General features: G+C 41.3%; 1 protein-coding gene across 5 annotated transcripts in view; it reads right to left on the bottom strand.

The window, feature by feature from the left end:
* ARRB1 (arrestin beta 1) overlaps positions 1-18902 on the bottom strand; it is a 118195-nt gene that overhangs the window by 46278 nt on the left and 53015 nt on the right. Inside the window, exon 1 of one of the 5 annotated variants that reach the window (XM_031961385.1) lies at positions 10092-11334. The exons of the other annotated variants lie outside the window; for them this stretch is intronic. Coding sequence (XP_031817245.1) covers positions 10092-10117 — 26 coding nt within the window. The 5' untranslated portion in view covers positions 10118-11334. Of the gene's footprint in view, positions 1-10091; positions 11335-18902 lie in introns of those variants that run through there. 5 annotated transcript variants of the gene reach the window in all.

Here is an 18902-nt window from a genome sequence, read left to right as displayed (position 1 = left end):
ATAACAATCCTTGTGCAGAGCTACCCTGAGGGGTTATAGTGGGAAGGGCACCTTGTAAATCTCATTTTGATAAAGAGATGATGTCATTATCATTCTCCACCAACACCCAGGGTCTCTGCTCATGACCAAATGGGTAACTCATGACTCTCCATTCCACCTTCTAGAACCAGGCTGGGTATTTCCCATACCTGCAATTCATTACCTGCCCACCACCATATCCAATCTCTGACCAATTTCAGGGTCTATAGCTAGGAGAAACCCTGGGAATCCCCTTGTATAAATTCCCTTATTTGATGAGAGGAGAAAGCCGAGACTCAGAGAGAAGAAGTGACAAAGCTAAGTAGCAGCAAAACCAAGATTTGCATTTAGGCCCTCCAATTCCAGAATTGCTGACTCCCTACCTATCTAGCCAGGCCTGGATTAGGGGCTACCTCTCTTCCATGAAGCCTTCCTTGAAATCTCCAGCCAGTAAGATGACAGGAAACGATAAGGACAAATGTTAGGGATGTGGGAAAACTGGGACACTGAGGCATTGTTGGTGGAATTGTGAACGGGTCCAACCATTCTGGAGAGCAATCTGAAATTATGCCCGAAGGGTTATCAAACTGTGTATCTCCTTTGATCCAGCAGTGTTTCTACTGGGCTTATATCTCAACGAGAGTTTAAGAAGGGAAAGGGGCCCACATGTGCAAAAATATTTATAGCAGCCCTTTTTGTAATGGCAAGGAATTGGAAAATGAGTAGATGTCCATCAATTGGGGAATGGCTGAATAAGTTATAGTATATGGAATATGAATGAAATATCATTGGTCTATAAAAATGATGAACAAGCTGGTTTTAGAAAGGCCTGGAAAGATTTATATGAACTGATGCTAAGTGAAACAAGCAGAACCAGAAATACAGTATACACAGTAACAGCAAAATTGTGCGATGATCAAGTATGAAAGACTTGGTTCTTCTCAGCAATTCAGTGATCCAAGGCAATCCCAATAAACTTTGGATGTAAAACACCATCTACATCCAGAGAGAGAACTATAAAGACTTAATATAAATCAATATATTAGGTTCACTTTTTTTCCTTTTTCTTTGGTTTTGGTTTTTTCCTCTCGTGGTTTTTCTCTTTTGTTCTGATTTTTCTCTCCCAATGTGATTCTTAAGAAATGTATTTTAAAAAATGAATGTACATGTATAACCAGAAAAAAAAATTACCAAAAAAAAAAAAAAAAGAATGTCACCTCTCCTCCTTAAGAACTCAGCCAGTCCACAAACATTTATTTTATGCCTTCTGTATGCAAGACGCAATGCTAATCGATGATGATGCAAAGAAAGCTAAAAGATGCCCCCTTGCTCTCAAGGAATTCCCAGTCTAATGGGGTGAGACAATCCGCAAACAACCACATATAAAAAAAGATAGAAACAGACTTAATTGGAGATAATCAGCAGAGGGAAGAGACTAGCCTGAAGGTCCAATAGGAAGAGGTTTCTAAGTTTTTAATCAAGATGAAGAAAGCCATATTTCCAGAGCATTTGAAAGTTTTCAAGTGCTTTTCTCACAACAGAAAGTGGGGGGCATGTATAAATTGTCTCCATTTCATAATTGCTTTAAAAGTCTATAATTCCTAAGAGATTTTGAAAGTATTTTGCATCTCTAGAGGGTCTGTATTTCAAAAAGATCATAAAAGAAGAAAAAGGATCCTTGTGCAAAAATGTTTGTAGCAGCCCCCGTTTTAGTGGAAGGAATTGGAAAGTGAGGGGGTGCCTACCAATTGAAGAATAATTTATGTTTTATGAATATTATAAAATATTATTGTTCTATAAGAAAGAATCAGCAGGATGATTTCAGAAAAGCCTGGAGACTTACATGAACTGATGTTAAGTAAAATGAGCAGAATCAAGAGAACATTGTACACAGAAACGAGATTATATGATGCTGTGATGAATGCGATTCTTTTCAAAAACAAAGTGATTCAGGCCAATTCCAATAGACTTGTGATGGGGAGAGCCTTCTGCCTCCACAGAGAAGACATTAACACAGTACTTTCACCTTTTTTGTTGTTATTTGCTTCATGTTTTTTTCTTTCCTCCCTTTTTTTCCTTTTTGATCTGATTTTTCTTGAGCAGCAGGATAAATGTGGAAATATGCATGGAAGAATTGCATATGCTAAAAAAATAAATTAAAAAAGAAAGTACTTTGCAGATATTATCACATTTGATCCTCACAACAACTCAGAGGGGGAGTGCTATTATTTATCCCCACTTTATAGATGTGGAAACTGAGGCAGACAGCAGTGAAATGTGCCCAAGGTCACACAGCCAGTAAATGGCTGAGGCTGGACTTTAATATAGGTCTTCTAAACTCCAAGGTCCAACATTCTCTTCACTTAGAGACTATACAGCTAAGGAGCCTAGACCTGGGCCTGAAATCTTCTGAATTCAAGCCATTGCCCAGCCTGCCTTGTGCTAGTGTCTGCCGCTCGAATATAATTTTCTTGCAAAAGTCATGACTTTTTTGGTATCTGTGTACCTCCCAAAACCTAGGGCCCCACACAGAGTAGAAATTCAGTACATGCTTGTTGAGGCTATTTTTGCTCACATCTATTCTTCTCTCAGTATCTGGTAATTTCAGAATTAAAGGGACTTCACCTTGACCAACCCCTGTGTGAGCAGGAACGCCCACCGTGACCTTCCCATCAAGCAGCTTCCTGGGCTCCCCTTGAGTTTCAGCAAACAGAACCCATGACCTCCTAAGGCGAGCCATTCATTCCACATTTAGACAGCTCCGAGGGGCAGAAAGCTTTTCTTTACATCAAGCCTACAAGGGCACTCTGTGGCTCAGCCTGCTGCTCTTAGCGTGGCCCTCTGGGGACAGGCTGGGCAGAAATAGCTGTCCCGTGACAAGAGAAGACTTGAATACAACAATTATGCTCCACCCAAACACAAGCTTTTTCCTCTAACCATCCCTAGTGTCTTTAACCAATCCTGTGCTACTGAACAGGACTATATGGTATATATCTAGATGCAGATAAATGCATGGGTTTGGATGTTTGTGGAGGAGGCAGCTAGGGACACAGTGGATAGAGCACCAAGCCTGAAATTAGGAAGACTCATCTTTCTAAGTTGAAATCTAGCCTCAGACACTTATTAGCTGTGGGAGTCATTTCATTCTACCTCAGTTTCCTCCTCTGTAAAATGAGCTGGCAAAGGAAATGGCAAATTCTTTCTTTGCCAAGAAAACCCCAAATGGGATCACAAAGAGTTAGTTAGACGCAACTGGAAAATGACTGAACTAAAGAGATAGAGTCACTAACTGAACAACTGCTTATTTTTGCAAATTAAAAAAGTGCTACATAAATGTGAGCGAGATTATTAATCTACACTAGAGGGAAAGACACCTTCCTCTTAAAAAAAAAAATTCCTAATCCATGCCCCCATCATAGCATCTAACCTATTTAGGCAAAAGTTCTTCTTTCTTCACATTGAATTATTGCTCAATTCTAGATGTTCAGAGGTTGTAAGACATGGCCAAAGGCCACCAATAAAAAAAAAAAAAAGTTCGTTTTCAGCAAGTCTCTGATGATTAAATAATGGAGATCAGAGGAATTCCTCAAGTAACTACAATGGAGAAGGGACTGATTCTGGTGCATGCTGGGGATCCTGTCAGCCCAGCCTGGCCAAAATGGAGCAAGCATTCAGGGGAAGAATCAGTTAGGCCATAGAGGAAAGGGCCTTGAATACCAGAATTTGGATTGGAGGCAATAAGGTTTTTAAGGAGGGCACAAACATTACTTCTTCCTAATCACACCATCATCATCATCATCACTCACTTTTATACAGGACTTTAGGGTTTACGGTAAGGAGCTTTCCTCACAAAATCCTATAGAAATGGTGCTGAATTAGAGAAACCCAAGGGGGTCAGATCAAGACAGAGCTGAAAGGACCCTTGGGGAGGAACCTGAGAATATGGGATGTCAGGGGTGAAAGGAGCCTTAGACCAGAGAACCTCAGAGCTAGGAACATCTTTGGAGCACAGAATGTCAGAGCTGGACTTTAGAGCCTAGAGAATCAATCCATGGATAAGCATTTATTAAGCTCCTACTGTATGCTAGATGTCAGGATAAATACAAAGAATGAAACAATAGAATGCCAGACCCAGAAGGGTCCTTAGTCCATACAATGTCTGATCTAAAGGGGATCTTTGTGACAGAACCAGACAAGGGAAGTGGTTCATGGTCACACGGCTAGTTATTGGCAAATAGGAGTGGGTGATATTTTGGAGAGAACATATCAGACAGAATCAGCAGAGATCTGGGTTTGAATAGAATCATGTGGCCATGGGGAAATAAATCACTTAAACTTCCCAGGGCAGCCTCAGGTCCTCATCTGTAAAACAAAGGAGTGGATCTAAAATGATCTCAAAATCTATGGCTAGATGTTTTGTCACCTGATTCCCAGTCCTTCCAATCATCCTCCAAGTGAGAGTTTCTTGAATGGAGTATGGAGTAAGGAAGAAATTTGATTGCTTATGAATAATAATAAAGCTATATTGAAAAGTTCATGTTTGTTGATGTTTACATTCTTAAAAAATTAAAATATAAGTTTTGAATTATATGAAGTCTACCCAACAACCTCCGTCCCTATATAAGTAAAAGATGATCCCAATGTATGATCCTATTTTTAAAGGGCAAAGCTTCCATGAAACCTTGCAAACTAAGGGAAAGGGGCTCCACATCAAGGCAACTTCCTTGATTTAGATGGTCCCTAAGGCATCGAAGAGTAAGAACAATCCCTCCTTCTCAATCTCTCCCCCATTCATTCAGTCATTAAATTATTTCTTTGGCCAAACTTACCACAAGCCACGATCCATATTTCTGAAGATTTTCGGGGGCTAATAAGGAAAGAGAAAGCCTAGGGAGGGGGAGTAGAGGAAGTACACAGAAAGGGAAGAATTGGATTTCTTATAGAAACCTTTTCTTTTTTCTGGCCAAGCACAAACCCTCGAGGCTCCTGGAGTCAAAAGGTCTTATAAAATTTTTACTTTGTGGGTTGGCGGCTGAGTCACAACTGCAAATTCATCTCACAGGCCAGGTCTGGATGATCCCCATCCCACAAAAGCAGAAAAGGAGGATTACTTCTTCCCAACCCAGAATTCTTCCTTTTCTTTCTGAATCCAGTGTCTTAGGAGGTCATTGTGGCTAGCCCCCAACCACCAGGAAGAATTCCATATTCTCAGAGCATCTTCTCAAGGATCCTCTGGCCCCTCCCTTTCCAGATTTCTTGGACATTATTCTCTTCCTCCCTTTCTTCAATCCCGCCATATTGGCTTCCTGCTGCTGTTCTGACCACATGACCCTGTCTCCCACCTACCCCCATGCCAGGAATGCAGCCCCTCTTCCTCCTCCTTGGAATCCCTGCTTCCCTTCCAGACTGAGCTGAAGGGCATCCTTCTCAGTGCAGCTGCTAGAACCCTCTCTTCACTAACCACCTCGCATTCATATTGTGCACATTCTATATATACATACTTGTACATATACATATGTATACACTTATAAATATCTCTTCAGCCTGGAACAGCTTATGTGCCTATAGCCTGCTCAGCCTGAAACATCCTTCTGCAAGCTTCCACTTCTCCCCCGATGGGCTCCTGGAGCCTCCAGTCTGTGGAGGAGCCTCCATTCTTGTATCAACCTTGCTTCTGACTCTCTGGCCTTCAAACCATGGCCCCTGCACCTGAGGCCTTCACTCCCACCCTGACCCCATGAGCTCCTTTTCTGTGTTGTTGTTCCCCACTCAAATGTACGCTCTCGGGGCAGGCAGGGCCTTTCTTTTTACTTTTATCTGTATCCCTAACACTTAGCATATGACCTGGCACATAATAAATGTTTCTTGTCTCCATTCTATCTATGAACATGTTGTTTGTCCCATCAAAACTAAGCTCTCTGGGTCTCTGAAGGTACTGTGTTCATTTGCTCTGGAGGATTTGACATCTGGACTCAAAGCCTCAGAGTAGTTTAACTTTCTATGGTCTACAAGACCAATGTCTTCCACCAATTCCATCCAATTCAGTAACATTTATTAAATGCTTTCTATGTGCCGGGCACTGTGCTAAGAACTTGGGTATTCCAGTTTCTCTCTGGTACCAGGCTTTTCTCTGTACGCTCCTGAAGCTCTCTTTTCTTCTTATACCCATTCTCCACCTCTGCAGGTAGAAGGTATGTCTCCTCCTAGGGTGACTCAGAAGAAAAGAAAACCCTCTGATTTTTCAGGTCCATAAGCATTTTTATAGTGCTTACTCTGTGCATTGCACTTACAAATGTTATCTTATTTGATTTTCATAACAAGATGGGTGCTGTTATTATCCCCATTTTACAATTGAGGCTGTACTACCAACTACCTCTGGAGACATTTAGGATCCGGAGAGAATAAGATGAAGGACAGAAGATCAGAAAAGGAAATTAGGAAGACTAATCTTTCTAAGTTGAAATCTGGCCTCAGACACTTATTAGCTGTGGGAGTCATTTCACTCTATTTACCTTAGTTTCCTCATCTGTAAAATGAGTTGGAGAAAGAAATGGCAAATCACTCCACTATATTTGCTAAGAAAACCCCAAATGGGGTCACAAAGAGTTAATTAGACACAACTGAAAAATGATTGAGCTAAAGAGAGTCACTAACTGAACAACTGCTATCTTCACACACTTAATCATGGAACAGGGGGATTATATTTATCACATTTGGCCCAAGTGGGCAGAAGCAGGAGAAACCAGTTTAGGCTTGACAGCAGAAAAAAATTTCCTAACAATTCAAGCCATTCCAATGGGGAAATGGTAGATTGCCCTTTCTCAGAGGACTATTAGCAGAGGCTCCATGATGATTTGTGAGCATCATGTAGTAGTGGGAATTCCCTTGAGGTACCAATTGGTCCAGATGGCCACTGAGGTACCTTCCAGTTCTCAAATTCTGTGTGATTTGGTGCTTCTCAGCTTTATAACCCACTTTCTTTCCTGGAGTTTTTTATGCCCCAAATAATGTTGTGAATTGGTTCCTCGATGCTTTGGACAAGAAAGATAGGAAACTAATCACATGTGTCTGAGTGACAGGCCATCTCCTTCCCAGGAGGACAACCTGAGGACTATTCCTGAGCTGCCCAGATGCCTGGAGTACCATTGAAAGAGAGAAAAGAGAGGTCAGTGGCTCAATGAGCTACATCAGGGAGAACTTCCTGAAGTACCATAATAGACTCTGCCCTCCCACAGATACCTGAAAATATCATTCCCACACATCATAAGGCTCCAATTCTATGTAGCCTGTCCTCTCCATACTCCAATTATATCTTTCATCTTACTATGATCCAAATATATCCTGTCTCTTCTTCCCTGTGGGACAGTTAGGTGGCAGAGTGGATAGAATACCTGGTCTGGCACATAGTAAGTGATTAATAAATGCTTGCTGTATCTATTCCATCCATATATATGTTGTTTGCCCCATCAAAACATAAGCTCTCTGGGGACAGGAATTGTGTGTCCTTTTCATCTTTGTATTCCCAGTGCTTAGTACAGTACAAATGCTTATAAATGGATTAACTGATTAAGGACTTTCCTGATCCCACAAGCTAGTATTGCCTTCCCCACCAAAATCTTCTTGTATCTACTTTGTATATATCTGCATATACATGTTGTCTCCCTCCATAGAATATAATCTTCTTGAGGGGAAGAATTAGTTCATTTTTTTTAACCCTAGCACTTACTAGACATGTGACTCTAGACAAGTCATTTAACTGTTTGCCTCAGTTTTCTCATCTGTAAAACGAGCTGGAAAAGGCAAACCACTCCAGTATCTTTACCAAGAAGCCCCCAAAGGAGTGACAAAGAGTTCATTAGACACACCTGAAAAACAACTGAACTAAATTCTTCCTTGTAAGTTTGCCTGTCTCCAATTAAGCTATGGAGTATTTCCTTCAAAAGGCCAACCATCAATAGCCCCACTTTGCCACGTGGGCTGTCAATTCTTTTCTGAGGTCCCCTTTAAGTCCAGGAAGGTCCTAAGCATCCTACCTCCCCTCCAATGGGGTGCCTCCCCCTTCCAGGGTCCCTCTCACCTTTCTCAGTCTGCTTCTGACCACCATGGCTTCAGGCGGGTGAGGGGACAAAGGCAACGTGACTACAAAAGCATCAGCCTTGGGGATAGGGTATCACTAGGGAGCCAGTCATACCGACCTGACTCACATCTTCCTAAAGGATAGAGCGCCAGCCTCCCTCACCTGGCTATGACACTCCCCCTCCCTGACTCCATGGCTTACAAGGTGTCACAGCCGATACCCATCCTGCTTCCTAAGAGGAAGGGGAGAGGAGGCTCTGTTCCAGGGCAGGGAAAATTCCATCTTTCCTAGGCATCTGTTAGGGGAGAAGGGAAGGGGGCAAAGGATGAAGAGAGATGTCTCTGGGTGACATAATAGCTGTCTTAAATTATTTGCAAAGCTGTCATGTGGAAGATTGGGGTCGCAAAGAGTCAGATGTGACTGAACAACAACATGTGGAAGAGAGAGCCGACTTGTTCAATTTGGCCCCAGAGACCAGGACCAGAAACAGTGGGAGGAAGCCATCATGAGGTTTCATAAAAGGAAAAATATCCTAATTGTTCCAAAGCAGACTGGGCTGCCCCAGGGGGCAATGAGAGCTCCTCTTCCTTATCTTCAAGAAAAGGCTGAATGACCACTTGCCAGGCTGACTGACCACTTAAGTTACAGAATGGGCTCTTTTTGGCCCTGGCCAAAGTGGGAATTCCTTTGCTCAATTATGCATACTTATTTCAAGATCTTTGTCTTTCTTTTTGTCATCCCCCCAATTTGGGGGAAGGGAGAGATCAGATGGCCAAAAATATCTTTTCTTAACAGAAAAAAATTACAATCTTTTTTTAAAAAAAAGGAATTGGACTAAGTCAGAGGTTGATAACTTTAGAACTAGAAAAGACCTCAGAGACCTTTTATGTACTCTATCTATCCTTCCCTCCCTATATAGCCTGCCCTCTCCACAATCCAATTATATCCTGGTCATACTCTGAGGGTCTCTAGTAAAGCCATACAACTTTCCAAATAAATACTCTAACTTCCCTCATTTGAGCTGAAGAGGCTAAGGGCCAGAAGCCCAAGGTCTCCCTCCTTTAGCTCCATTTCAGGGACCCTCAGAATGGCTGCTCTCCCGAGGTTCTGCCACATCTGAGGACCCAGAATGATGCTCAGAGCCCCCAAGATAATGATGATGCTCAGATGCCTTGGCTTAGACTCAATGATTCGACCCTTCTGAGAAACTCAGAACCTACCCTAAGATGTTGGTAAACAGAGTCTGTGTTCGAGAAGATCCAGGCCCACGTCCCAGGTCAGGCTCATCCCCATGGCTTTTTGCCCAGTCCCCATTCCAGGCAGCTACTGCTAAATGCATCTTCTGCTAAAGATGATCCTGCTGACCCACCATGACTTAGCATTGATCCACAAAGTACTTTGCCATCCTTTTTATGAATTCTGCCTCACCTTGCTGAGGAGTGGGGAGGGGTGAAGAGATCAAATCATAGATTTAGAACCAGAAGGGCTTCGAAGGCCATCTCATCCAAATCTCTCATTGTGTATAGTTAGTAGAAATCTGAGGCAGAATCTGAACTCAGGTCTAGGAGTCAGCACTCTGTCCACCTAGTTGCCATGGTACAGACCAGGGTCTGTCTTCTTGTGACCCACAGCAAAATAACCTGTAGAAAGGAATTACTCACCTTTTTATATCATGGGCCCTTTTGGCAGTTTGAGGAAATCTATGTAACTCTTCTCGGATTCAGAAGATGTGATCAGAAGTTGTGATCAGCTCTTCCCGACTTCATTTGGGATTTTCTTGGCAAAGACACTAAAAGCATTTGCAATTTTCCTCTCTAGCTCATTTTACAGATATCAAAACTGAGGCCAGTAGGGTTAATGACTTGCCCAGAGTCACAGAGCTAGTGAATGTCTGAGGCTACAGGTCTATCTGTCTCCTGGCCAGGTGCTCTATCCACTGAACCACCTAGTTGACCATATATTACATGGGATTATAAAGGAAATCAATAATACTTACTTTTTTTGCTTAAAAAAAAAGTTCATGATTTTTAGGATAAGAACCCTTCCTCAGAGTTGAATTTTCCAGTTAAGGCAAGGATCCAAGCAGTCCCTATGGCACAGGACGGAATGGGGCTTCCCCGTAGCTATATTTACTACATAAGCATCAAGAAGTTTTGAATTGCATTTTTCTGTCCATCTCTTAAAGCCCAATTCAAATACTGCCTCCTCCAGGGAGCTTCATCAGGCCCTCCAGCTCGGTAATGATCTTCCTCTCCTCAACTTCATATAGCACTGTGATAGTCTCACTTCATTATTTTATATGTTATATATTTCATATAGATCTCATCTCTTAAATAAATATAAAATATTCACAGCTTTTTAAATCATGTCAAACACATAATCTTCATTTGGCCTCAACAATAATTTTGTGAAGCAGTTGCTATTATTACTTCTTTTTTATAAATAAGCAGAGGCAGATAAGAATTTAAGTGACCTATCCAGAGACATAGAAATTCTAAATGTCTAGGTTGGGATTTGAATTCACATCTCCTTAATTCCAGAACCAGAACTCTATTATGCCATAATGTCCCCCTAGACTATGAGCTGCTTATCTTCTTCCCAGCTTCTCCCTAAATGTTTCCTGAGATGAATTGAAATTTAACCAATGTAAGGGATTCTTAGATCTACATTTCCAATGGCAAGCTCTTCCTACCTCAATTCCAGTTCTTCCAGTGACAACTAGTCAGATAAATTTCACAAAGGCATGCTACCCAAACCTCAGACTCCCAAGTCCAAAACCGAGTTCATTTTCTCCTCCAAAATGGGCCCATTCCCTAGCTTCCCTGTTTCTATTGATGATCTAAGCATCCACTTAGTCACCCAGAGTCAACTTCGATTTTTCCCTCTGCTACATCTCCCATATCTTGATCAAAGTTTATTGATTCTAAGAATCCAGACTCCACTCACAATGTCTATCCTAGCTCAGAATTTTATTCTCTCTCACTAGAACGATCTCCTATCTTGACAATCTCCTACATCCCTAATTTAGTTGCCATGAGTCAGATTCCGGTCAGATTCTGAACTATATTGACAGAAAAGCAAAAAGACCTACCAAGCAGGAATATTCAACTGTAGATCCCATTCTGCCATGACCTCAGTACATCTTTTCCCATCTAGAACTCTTAGTATTCTCTTCTGTAAAAGGGAAGGGTCAGACTAGGTCAAGAGTTTTTAACTTTAGGGTCTAGAAATTTTTTTGTGTTTTTGATATAGTTTGATAAATGTATTTCAACATAATTATTTTTCTTTGTAATCCCTATGTATTTTATTTGATGAATTCAGAAACATTTTTTCAAAGTGAGGATCTGCAGGCTTCCTCAGACTGGCAAGGAATCCATGACTCAAGAAGGGTTAAGAATCCCTAACCTGGATAATCTCTAAGGTCCCTTATAAATCAAAGGGGTTATTAGACTTTTGAGCTCTTTCTACAGAGAGGAATAACAAAAATAAGTGACACTTTTTTGATGTTCCTACAGTTTACAAAGGATATCGTATTTCTTGGTCCTAACTGCAACAATATGAGGGTGATAGCACCTATGAGGTTAGGAGTCAGCAGTCTGAGGCCAGAGAGTGAATCAGACAATAATAATATCCTACAATAGCCCTTTCAGGTTTTACAAAGTACGCTTCCCACAATAAACCTGTGGAGGAGACAGTACCACGAGGATTATCAAACTCATTTCAAAGAAAAGGAAATTAAAACACAAAGTTCAGCTTGCTGGGCTGATGCAGCCAAGACTCCACCCTGGACTCCAGACTCCAAGCTCAGGATGTTTTGCACAGAACACTTTGGCTAGGTGATCTCTGCTTTCCAGACAGAGCATGGCAGAGCATTCAGTAGGGTAGAAAGAGAATTTGCCTTCGAGTCCAACAGTATGGTTTCAAATTCAGTCTCTTGTTACTTGTATGACGTGGGCCCAGGAAAGTGAACCCATGTCTCTGGGCTTCCCCATTTCTAGCATCTTGCAGATAAGGAAGCTGGACTCCAGTTTTCTCTTCTAAATCTCTAACAGAAGCTCTGTTTCTGACCTAGGAGGGAAAGCAGTTCTGCTACCCAGAAGGTAGCCAGAAGGAAAACAAGCAGCAGATCTCCTTTAAGGGATGACATCCCCTCAGGGAGCTACAGGATGGAGGCTATGAGATATGCAAGGATTCCCAGGGGGTCCTTATCCAGGCAGGGAAAGAAGCAGCTAGAGTCTGAACCCATGCAGTTCAGTCCCACAGCTTGGCCTGTTAGAGACAGCCTTGGGCAGCCTAAGAGATGATACTCCCGCTTTAGCAGAGGCATAAACAAACAACCAAGATTAATACTCAAGGGGCACTTGATTGAAAAGATTCAAATATGTTTTTTTAAATCAATTCCTCTTGCTCTCAAGGGCAAAGAAATTAGGTCCTAGTAGGTCAGGTTCCCCATCTTCCTCTGGACAAAAAGAGCTGAGTCCTGTAATCAATCACTCCAGGCAAGAGTCAGAGACTCATATCTTAGAGCTGGAAATCATGTCCAGTGAGAATGGCTTGTGGAGACTGGGGTTGTCTAAATTGATAGAGAACATGGCACAGTGGAAAGAGTACTGAATTGAGAATCAGAGGAGCTGAATATGAAACACAGCTCTTCTACTTACTGTGTGATATTGGATAAGTCATCAGTCCCCAGTGGATTTTATTTTTTTCACTCTAAGATGATGGTTTCCAAGGTCCCTTTGAGAATGAGGCTCTATGGTTCCAAAGTCTTAATGGAGAACATGATGGCTTCCTTCAAATATCTGAAGGGATACCAGGGGACAGAGAAAGCAGGTTTGCTCCATGTCACTCCAAAGGGAAACTAATGGAAAGAGTGGATTTAGAAGACCTGGACTCAAATCTCCTTTCTGATATTTCATACCTATGTGACTTTATGGCAAATCATTTAACCTTCCTGAACCTCAACTACCTCATCTATAAAATGAAAGAATTAGGTCTAAATAGCCACTGAAGTCCTTCTAGCTCTAGACCTATGGTTTCTGGACCTCAGTTTCTTCATCTGTGAAATAAAGGGAAAAGAATTCTCTAGCTCTAGGGAGCTCTAGAGAGAGTGGGGCTTTTTGGAAAACTTTCCTATCAATCAGAGCAATTCTAAGGAAATGAGCACCCAGGTAGGCTCCTGGATAGCTCCTTTCACTTCATTAAGTCAAGAATTGCCCAACTGTGTAAGAGATCCTAGATTCAAAATTAGAAGGAAAAACATGCCCTTCTCCCTCCCTTTTACAACTAAGAAAATTGAGGACTAGAAAGTGAATTCAACTGCTCAAAATTACACAAATAGGATAGTAAATAGCAGAGAGAGAATCTGAACCCAGGTCCCTGACTCCAAAAGCAGTGCCCTTTTCTTTATTTCACACAATCTCCCAGAGAAATGTATGACTTATAAAGGAGGTAGATGGGTCAAAGCAAGGAATAACCAATAGGCAGCCCTCTTTTCCACTGGTATCCATGGAAATCCATACAATGGTAAGACACTGAGAGAATAACCCGTAGAATATTGATAGGACCCTTTTATGGGAAGACGAGGACAAGAGTCACCCTGGATAAGGAGACACAGGTGGGCTGTGGTCTGAAGACTTGGCTGGGGAAGGGGAGTCACCTCAGTAGGATCATAGACCCTTTAAAATATAAAGTGCCTCCACTCCTAGAGCACTGCTTCCCACAAAGTAGGTATTCAATACACAACCGCTGAACTGAATTGAATTGAATTCTTCCCTAAGGAGAGAATGAGATAATGGATGGGAAAAGAGGTGGTTCTCAGAAAGAAATACATTTCCGTTACTTCCAAGAACACACAGACACTCAGCCTTGGCTAACAAGAGGCTGGCAAGTGGCCTTCCTGCCTCATCAGCTTTATGGAAGAACAGAGAAGGATCGCTGGCAATTAGCACATCCTTCTTACCAAAACTCCTAACGGCCTTGAAAACAATCATTTCCCCAGGAAATTCTGGCATCCCATCCCAGTCTCTACCCCTTCCTGAACCTCTCTTTCCTAAAGGGAACCAAGATAAGGAAAGGCCTGGAAATCATTCACTCGAAAAGCACTGAAATCATGATTTCTTTGGGTTAGGGGAATTTCCAGTGAAGAATTTCTCTTAGTTAATGCAACAAGGTACTTTCTCTTCAAGTCAAAGTCTCAGAGAATTGCCTGCAGGTAAAATAACTTGCCTGGGGCTACAGAAGAGGATGTATTGGAAGCAAAACTTAAATCCAGACCTTCCTGGGTGCAAGGCCAGCTCTCCATCCACTATGCCAGGCTTCCTCCCCTTCTTTGTTCATGCCATAAAAACATCAGTTGAAAGCACTAGCAAGGAACGCAAGGATGGCAATTTGGATTCGATATAAGGAAAAACTTACTGACAATTAGATCTGTCCTAAGGTAACAGGTGCAGAAAAGTTACTGATTATAAAATCTCAGAATTAAAAGGAATTCTCAGAGATTTATCCTGCCCAGATGAATGGGAGTGATGGACTTCCCATCCCTTGAGGTCTTTAAGCAAAGATAGAAATGCTACTAGTCCAATATGTTCTAGCAGGAACTCTTGTTAACAGTAATTCACATTCACATAAACACTACAAGGTTTACAAAGCACTTCATGACAACAACCCAGTGAGTTAGGTAAGAAACATATTTTGATTTCCATTTTATGTATGTGGAAATTGAGGAAATTTTGAAATTCTATGTCTCTGAAACAAAATTTCAATCCAAGTCATCTTGGAATCAGGAAACCCAAATTCAGATTTCATCTCCTGAAATCACTTAATCTGTCCCAGGTTCCATTTCCTCCCCGTGTCAAACAGGGATATTAACTCTCTCGTTTTTTTACCCTTCCAGGTCACAAGGAAAAAAGTATTTGGCAGAAACCTCCAAGTAGCATAAAAATGGAAGTTACTATTATTCACTATTATTCTTGCACAGAAACACATATTCACAGACATACCCAGGTACAGATACTCCCAAAGTCACACAGCCTTACAGGGTCACAAACATACATCCATTGGTACACACATTTTCAAATACAGTTATGGTCACGCCCAGGTATATACCCAACACAGTACTGTCTCTGTTTCTCTCTCTCTCTCTCTCTCTCTCTCAATCTCTCTCTCTCTCTCTCTCTCTCTCTCTCGGTGTGTCTGTCTGTTTTTCTCTGTCTCTCTCTTTCTTTCTTCCCTCTCCTCTCTCTCTCTCTGTGTCTGTCTCCATCTCTCTTTCTTTCTCTCTCTCTCTCTGTCACACACACACACACACACACTCCTACAAATCTTTAAACTAAAACACTGATCATATGAAGATCATTCAGCAGACAAATATCAGTTTCTCTCATCTCTGCTATCCTCTTCACCTCTTTCTTAGCTTCCAGCAATTTCCCCACCTCCTGCCCTCCCAACTGATCAACATACGTAATAATGCACCCTCAAATGCTCTAATTTTGCTCCTCAATCATTTCATTTCCCATAACTTTATGCCAGCTCAGCTATACACAAGAATGATCAGTTATACCCTCAATCTTGTTATCGTTCACAAGGGTTGCCTTCCTATGATCAAGAACTCTAAAATTCCTTTATCTGAATGTAACCTCATTATTTCAGCTCTTTCTATGGAGATAGACTCTCTATGGTACCTTGTTTTTCAGTTTAATAAACTTTTCTATAATAATATTTTTTTATTTTTCAAAATACATGCAAAGATAGTTTTCAATATTCAACCTTTGCAAAATCCAAATTTTTCTCCCTCTCTCCCTTCCCTCTCCCCTGGAGAGCAAGTAATTATGGTACCTTCTAAAGCTATTAGTCATCTTCCACCCTCCATCCCTCAATTCTTTACTAAGCTATCACCTTCATAGTGGTTATACTCTCACCCCTTCCCAATCTCTATCTCTTATCAATTCAATTCTACACTATCCTCTACTCTCAAATCTCTTGTCCCTTTGTCTTCCTGCTGATTTGCACTAAATTCTCAGCCCTGGATTACTCCCTCCTGCCTCCTCTCATGCTACCAAGTGGAACAGGAGAGAGTCACACAACCAGAATGATCAGTCTCTACAAATCTGCGTTATCTAATCTCAACTGGACACTCACTGCAATAAAGCGAGCCTTCCATGCCTCTCTAATTGCATTTCTATTCCACTTACCACAAGAGTTGTTCCAAACCTTCCTTTACAGAGAAAATGGGGGCTTCTTCTCCCCTCCTCACCTTAAAAAGTCTTGACATTATACTCCACAATATCTTTTAATCTCTAATGAACAGACAATTCTTCTCTCCAAGGCCATATGACTCTTCATTCTATTCTACTCTGCCATCTTTTTTTGGAAGATTGCACCCTGCTTTTCTAATCCTTGACCTCTTCTTATCTACTGGTTCCTTTCCTTCTGCCTAAAACACACCCAAATCTCCCTCATCCTTAAAAGTTCCATGATCCCTGATAGCTATTATCTTATACATTTCTTCTTTTTTTTCCAAACTCCTTGAAAAATCTGTCTACACACATTGTCTCTACTTCCTCTCCTCTCACTCTCTTCTGGATTCCATCTGCCATCTGGATTCTAAACTCATAACTCAACTGAACCTGTTCTTTTAACAGTCACTAACACTCTTTTCCTAACCAAATTTAACTCCTCAAATCCCATCTTTCTTGACTTTTCTCTGACACTTCAACCTCATTGTACCCCTGCCAAGATTTTCTCTTCTCTCAGCTTTCATAACACTGCTTTGTCCTGGCTCTCCTCCTACCTGCCTAAAGGGTCCTTCTCCATCTCCTTTGCTGGATCATGGGCCATTTGATGCCTTCTAACCGTGGATGTAGCTCAAGCTCTGTCCTGGGCCCTCTTCTCTTTCCTCCCTATACTCTCTTACTTAGTGACCTCAGAAGTTCCCATGGGTTCAATTATCATCTCTAAGCATATTAGTTCAAGATCTATGGATGTCTCCAGCCCTAATCTAGATCTCAAGCTCCAGTCCTACATTACCGGCTGTATAAGACATTTTAAATGGGATGGCCAGAAAACATTTCAAACTCAAATTCCAAAACAGAGCTCATTATTTTTTCCCAAAACCCAACCCTCTCTCAAACTTTCCTGTTGCTGCCTGGAGCACAACCATCCTTCCAGTCACTTGGCTTCACCATCTCAATGTCACTCATTCCTGACAGTCTTTCCTGATCCTCCCCCAGCCAATGGTGTTATTTCCAAATGTTCCTGGTATTCATTTTTATGTATTTTGCACATATTCACATATACATATTGTTCATTTTCTCCATTCACTTTTATCTTTGTACCTTTTACACTAAACAGGATGTTTGATACATAGTCAGCCTATATAAATGCTTATTGATTGATTGATTAAAACTCTTGAGGGTTTCTGAATCAAACACCTATATAACAGGATTTTCTCCCTTCATCCTGAGTTCATATTACTGCCCCATTTACTGAGGCATAAAACTGCCTCATCCAGTTGGCAACGAATCTGGCCTTGAACTCAACTTCCTGACTGCTGGTACCACTTGATTCTCCTTGCTATGCTTGTCTATCTCACTGAGCTGTCACAGCCTCTAGGGTGCTAACTCCAAGACTTAGAAACCTAGTGAGAGAGGTTTCCTGAACATTCAAAAGAGAGACTGCAAATTTTATGCATCTAAGGTCAGGCAAGTTATTCATTCACAAGCCAATACTGAAACTGGTTGACTCATATTAACTGCAAATCTAAAAAACTATGATCCCTGACACACCAGATCATAACCACCTAGAAAAGGGGAAGGGGCCCTGAAAGGTCTGAATACTGACAACAGGGAAAAGATACAGGTGGTATAGTAGATAGTAATATTTAATTTGGAGTCAGGAAGATTTGAGTTCCAATCCTGCCTCAGGTATTTATTAGGTATATCCTGGATGAGATACTAAATCTCAATCTGCCTAGTTTCTCTTCTGTAAAATGGGGGATGGTAATACCACCTGAATGAGATAAAATATGTAAAATATTTTATGAACTCTTAAAACTCTAAATGAATGTTAGTTATTCTTGTCATTTTTTGTTAGCAAAAGAGAAAATCTGGAGGAGGGGAGGCACACAAAAGAATTTAGTGTTGGGCCATGGAATACAAAAGCAGAAAACAGTAGCATATATCTTAGGTGTCCTAGAGGGCACTACTCTATTCTATTCATAACAATTCCTCTGAATCATCACAAAAAGGATGTGTATGTTCTAAATTTGGCACTTAAAAAGGCAGAGATGTATGTAATACATCTTAGGAAGATCCCACAGAATCAACTGAATTTCAGCATTAGAAAGGATTTCAGAGGCTATTTAATCTGCCACAGACTTGAAATCCCCTTGGGTTGGAATACCTCCAATGAGGGCAAACCCACTCTCCTCCCATGATACTATACTCTACTTTTAGATGACTTTCATAGTAAAGAGAATCAGTCCTAAATTTGGCTCTCCAAATGGTTGACATTTTTTTTAAATGTTTAAAGTTATTCTAAGCCTTCAGTCTAAAGGAATTCCTTATACAATCCTTTTCTCAGTTTATCCTTCCCTTGTCCTAGAGCTAGCAGAGTCCCATAATCTGCTCTTGAAAGACTAGTCTATTCACAAAGATTTAAAGGGGCAAATGGGATGGCCAGAAAACATTTCAAACTCAAATTCCAAAACAGAGCTCATTATTTTTTCCCAAAACCCAACCCTCTCTCAAACTTTCCTGTTGCTGCCTGGAGCACAACCATCCTTCCAGTCACTTGGCTTCACCATCTC

This window comes from Sarcophilus harrisii, chromosome 3 (genome assembly GCF_902635505.1).
Source record: "Sarcophilus harrisii chromosome 3, mSarHar1.11, whole genome shotgun sequence".
Taxonomy (NCBI): domain Eukaryota; kingdom Metazoa; phylum Chordata; class Mammalia; order Dasyuromorphia; family Dasyuridae; genus Sarcophilus; species Sarcophilus harrisii.
The sequence above is the reverse complement of the archived record's forward strand: the minus strand, read 5'-3'. Positions and strand labels throughout refer to the sequence as shown.